Source organism: Charadrius vociferus, unplaced genomic scaffold (assembly GCF_000708025.1).
Source record: "Charadrius vociferus isolate BGI_N301 unplaced genomic scaffold, ASM70802v2 scaffold304, whole genome shotgun sequence".
NCBI classification, from domain to species: Eukaryota; Metazoa; Chordata; class Aves; order Charadriiformes; family Charadriidae; genus Charadrius; species Charadrius vociferus.
Genome location: NW_009648042.1, coordinates 504657 through 509206, shown reverse-complemented (window position 1 = coordinate 509206; position 4550 = coordinate 504657). Strand labels below are relative to the sequence as shown.

Genomic DNA, 4550 nt, shown 5'->3' with positions numbered 1-4550 from the left:
GGGAAAGAGCAAGTCAGGCCTCTTCTGGTCAAAGTGAGAGCTGCAAGAACGAGCAGACAGCTGGCACATCTGCAACTCAGGATTCTGAAACTGGCACTAAAAAGTGAGCAAGCCAGTCTGTTTGGGCTGCACTGAGCACACGTGAAGTAGAAAAAAAAACGTTAACAGAATAATTTAGTTTAAAGCTACCAGCCAAATGGCCAAAACTCACTTGATCTGACTTCTTCCTTGAACTACAGATTGGTGAGATTTAAGAAACAAATTTTCTTCTTCCTATTGTTCAGGACACTGGTGAAGACAGAGACATTACAGTGGCCACGCTGTTAATTGAGACTACAGTGTACAGTTACGATGAAGCAGAAAATAAATGCTAAACGCAAACATTTACCAAATTTCATGCGGATATATTCATATGGATCCTCTTGCCAGAGCTCTTCATCCTCATCTTTGTAGCACATCAGAGGGAATATCACTTCTTCTGTTATGCTCTAATATTAGAGAAGCCAAACACACATAAGAACACATAAGATCAAATTCCAGTACAGTTTCCCTCCACTATGCACTAAAGTACTAAACCTACTTTTCTGAAGAGTAAAATTATTTTAATCAGTGCTCTTTTATTCTGGCTAACATAAATAAACTTACAATATATATACTTTCCTTTTGCAACATCCCCAGACAGCAGTAATTATTTAATCTCACTTTATAATAATATAGTACCACGCACAAAATATACTTCAGGACGTAGCCTACAAACAGCAGAAAGTCACATTCTGCAGAAGAATCTCACCAATGCAACACTTAACAAGAGAATGCATTTCAGAGTCCTTCCTCTTCAACACTCATGGGATTAACTAACTACAACAGGGGAGCTTACAATATGAAAAAATATGTATGAACATATGAACATCACTTTTCACTTGTTCTTAGTTCACTTACAAAACATGTCCTTAAAAGAGAGTTCAGCTCCTTATAGTTCATGTTCTCTTTGCCTGCTATCTTTGCACAACAATCAATTATGAATTTCCAAATCTATAGACAATTCTGAACACTAGCAACTAATAAAAACCAGAACATTATGACTTCCCAGCAGACTTCAAAAATAAAAATAAAGAACTTATGGAAATGAATTTCTAATTGAGTTAACAGTATCTGCAATAAAAGGTAGTTCTAATTCTGAAAAAAACCCAACTACATTCCTGTAGAATGCTGCTTTCTGCCCAGATCCATTGCTGCATGAAAGATTCATGAAACCTTCTTTAAAACTGCAAACCTGTTGGGGGGGGTTGTTTGCTTTTTTGTAATCACTCTGATGACATGCAGTGTTTATGACTGGGTTTTATGCACTGACCTTCATGTGTGGCTTCATTTGCTTCCATGTTACAGAGTGAATAACCCCTTGGTTCAGATAATTTAATGTTAGCTGAAGAACACGTGGCGCAACATAGTCTTTTTGCCTGTATTGGTCTAAGATTCTTAAGAGAACCTAAAGAAATGACACATTGATATTTTTAAATGAAGACTGAAAATTCTCTCACAGACATGCAGTGCACCTCTTCAGTGAATGTACACAGACAGATTAATTAGTCTTACAGCAGAGGTTCTAGTCTTAGTAATTACTGAGATGTCTTTGATCCAAAAATCAGAAATCATTTAAACATTAAGGAGCTAATCCCAAAAGCATTTATGTACATGTTTACCTTTACTACTAGCCCCACCATGTGATCACTTGTGATTGTAAACCCAAGATATACTTCAACATTCACAGGCTGACCGTTTACACAGGCCTCATAAAAATTTGGAATAGATAAGGAAAAGGTACAGTGAGATTTTCAAACTGGTTGGCTTCTAAATCCGTTAGTAGTGTCTGTTCATTTTTTAAGGACAGGCCCCTAAAGAAGACAAATTGCTTTGGAAGAACAGTGACAAGAATAGAAATACTAAACTAGAAAAGAAAAATAGGTTAGCACCTAAATCTGGGAATCAGAAGACATGCAAAACCCTTAACTCCAATTACCTATTGTAACCATCAGATTGTATCACCCAGCATGCTATCACAAATGCTATCACGCAATGCTTCCTTAATATAAAGGCTTGCTCTACTAAGAAAAACCTACAGAACAAAATAGTTCATCTGCCATTAGTGCTAAGTGTTTAAGAAGCGTAAAGAACCAGCATGTACATAAATAAAAAGAAAAATCAAGGGCAATGCATAACAAAATATTGAGCCATATATTTGCAGAAGGACAATTGTGCTTCATAATTCTTCACAACACTACAACAAATTTTATTTTGAACATAATATAACTCTTTCCTTAGGAGTACTAAGTCTGATCTTAAGTCTTTTATTCAATACACTCCTTGGGCAGGAATTGTCTGTATCTCATACAGACCCTAGCACAATGTCATCGCTTAACAACTGATGAATAAGTAATGACGGCTTAGTAATGTAATATTCACACTAGAATTCTTACTAACTCTTCAAGGAAAAGTGACAAATCATCACTTAAGAGCCAAAAATGGAAGAAATGTGCAGATTGTCCAATTTATCTTGGAAGCTAAATTGGTCCCTCTACTACATAGCCCAATCTCTTAACAGACAAACTTTAAGTATTTCAAATGGCAACTGCCCATGGGAGTCTGTTTTTCCACTCAGAAGCTAAACATTGCAAGGAGTTTAGAATAGATATTAGACTGTTTCCCTTTTCTTTTCGTTTAACGCTTACAGCCTTACCACAACCATTCCTCTCTTTAGTTCTTAACATTTACATATTTATACCAAATTAATACACTGACAGATAAACTATTGTGTTGCCAAACTGGATGGAGAGAAGTAATTTTGTTTTGCAGACAACCCTGGTATTTTGAAATCTACTTTAAATTTGCCTTGAAGTGACAACAACAGCCTGGCACACTGCATCAAAGACACTGGAAATTTAAACTGTAAGAAGCCTGCAGATGTCACGTCAGCAGTATTTCACCTGGCAGCGTGCTGAGGAGCCAGATATTTTGGAAATACACATTATCCGAACACTTGCCACTTGAAAAACAGCATTCCCAGGTGTTTTTCAGGGTTTGTAGACCAAAGGGACTCAAGAGCCCAGAATCATGAGCAGGAGAGTGTACTGCATTTTCCCGGCTTCTTTGAAGCCTGTTTGGAGTACGTAACCCGAACGCCTGGACACCCAAGAGCTTTAGCTGAGCCAAAAGCCTGGGAACTATGGCTCCCAGTCATCTAGTATATGGCAGGCTGAATGAGAAACAGCTCTGCCAAAAATATCCGATCTTGGGAGCCAGCGCTCTCAGTGCTTTCAGGCACCCAACCAATTGCTGTAGCCATTCCACCAAACCAGGGAGATGCTGGAAGCTCGCGTTCCCAGAGGCCCACAATTGAGTTGGCTGAAAAACACAGAAAACTCTGATAGGAATGCCTCTCTTCTATGCAACTTTATCAGAACTGAACTGTCTCCACAACACTGTGTTAATGACAAATAATTAGCGCTCCCCAACAAAAACAGTTTCCTTGCAAACTGTGAATTTATGCTATATTTTCATGAAATATGCTTTCCAGGTATAAAACAACTTTTATTGCTGTTCTTCAGCCACCTTCTAATCTGCTTGTATCTTCCTGAAATAAAACAGTATCATTGGATTACTGTGCCTCAGTTGTTTACAGCAAAAGCACTTACTAAAGACTGGCCTGAACATACACCCTTCTATGACATGAAGCTTCTGTATCAATAGTTTTTTCTCTCAGCTGTATTCTAGAGTGTTTATACATGATGATAAAACCATTTTATTAGCACTTGCCTTTACTGAGAATTTTCCTGCAGGGTTTTTTTTGAATTGCTGAAAATTTGTGTTATTGCACCTCAGTTGTATGGCACCGAGTTCTAAAGAACTTCTCAACCACTCAGAGGTAAAACCTGTCTGAATCTGTTCATTTTTATTTAATGAACGAACTTCAATATGAGCACACTGTTGAAAACGATACATTTGTTCAGCCAAATTCAGAAACAAATGTACTGTACTTACCTCTTGTATGCCCACAGCATAGGTTTTTAAAAAAAACTCGGAGAACTGGAAGTATTCTTTAGTTACATTTCCAGGACTTCCATACCTTTAAAAAGGAGAGGGCACAGATATTTGCATTGTAAGAAGTCTACTGTGTCAGCAAAACATAGTACTTTCTAAAACACAAAGGACCCTGAGTAGTCTCCCATTCTCAAAGGAATCCTTTCCCACAGGTTCCATTTAGGTCATTATTTCCCATGGAATGCCCCACTTCCCTTTTCTTTTCTTACCTCATAAGATATGATACTACAGACAAGCAAATATACTCCCCTTTTTGTCACAAGCTCTGTAACTTCCATGTTTATGGATTTCCTTTCAAACCTTCCCCTGCCTTTATATTTGAGAATATAAGCACTTGTAGCTGGATGTAGTAAAAAAAAAAAAAAAAAAAAAAAACCAAAAAACAACCCTGTACTTTTCCTGTGGGGCTAGTTTCTTGCCACCTTAAGAGAATCAAATGATTTCACTAAGAGATC

At 37.5% G+C, this 4550-nt stretch overlaps 1 protein-coding gene across 1 annotated transcript in view; it reads right to left on the bottom strand.

Moving 5' to 3' along the window:
• Positions 1-4550, bottom strand: part of IPO8 (importin 8) — a 44874-nt gene that overhangs the window by 28709 nt on the left and 11615 nt on the right. The window contains exons 8-10 of the mRNA XM_009883638.1: positions 4036-4120; positions 1352-1486; positions 389-488 (exon numbers count right to left, since the gene is read on the bottom strand). Of these exons, the coding sequence (XP_009881940.1) occupies positions 389-488; positions 1352-1486; positions 4036-4120 (320 nt within the window). The remainder of the gene's footprint in view (positions 1-388; positions 489-1351; positions 1487-4035; positions 4121-4550) is intronic.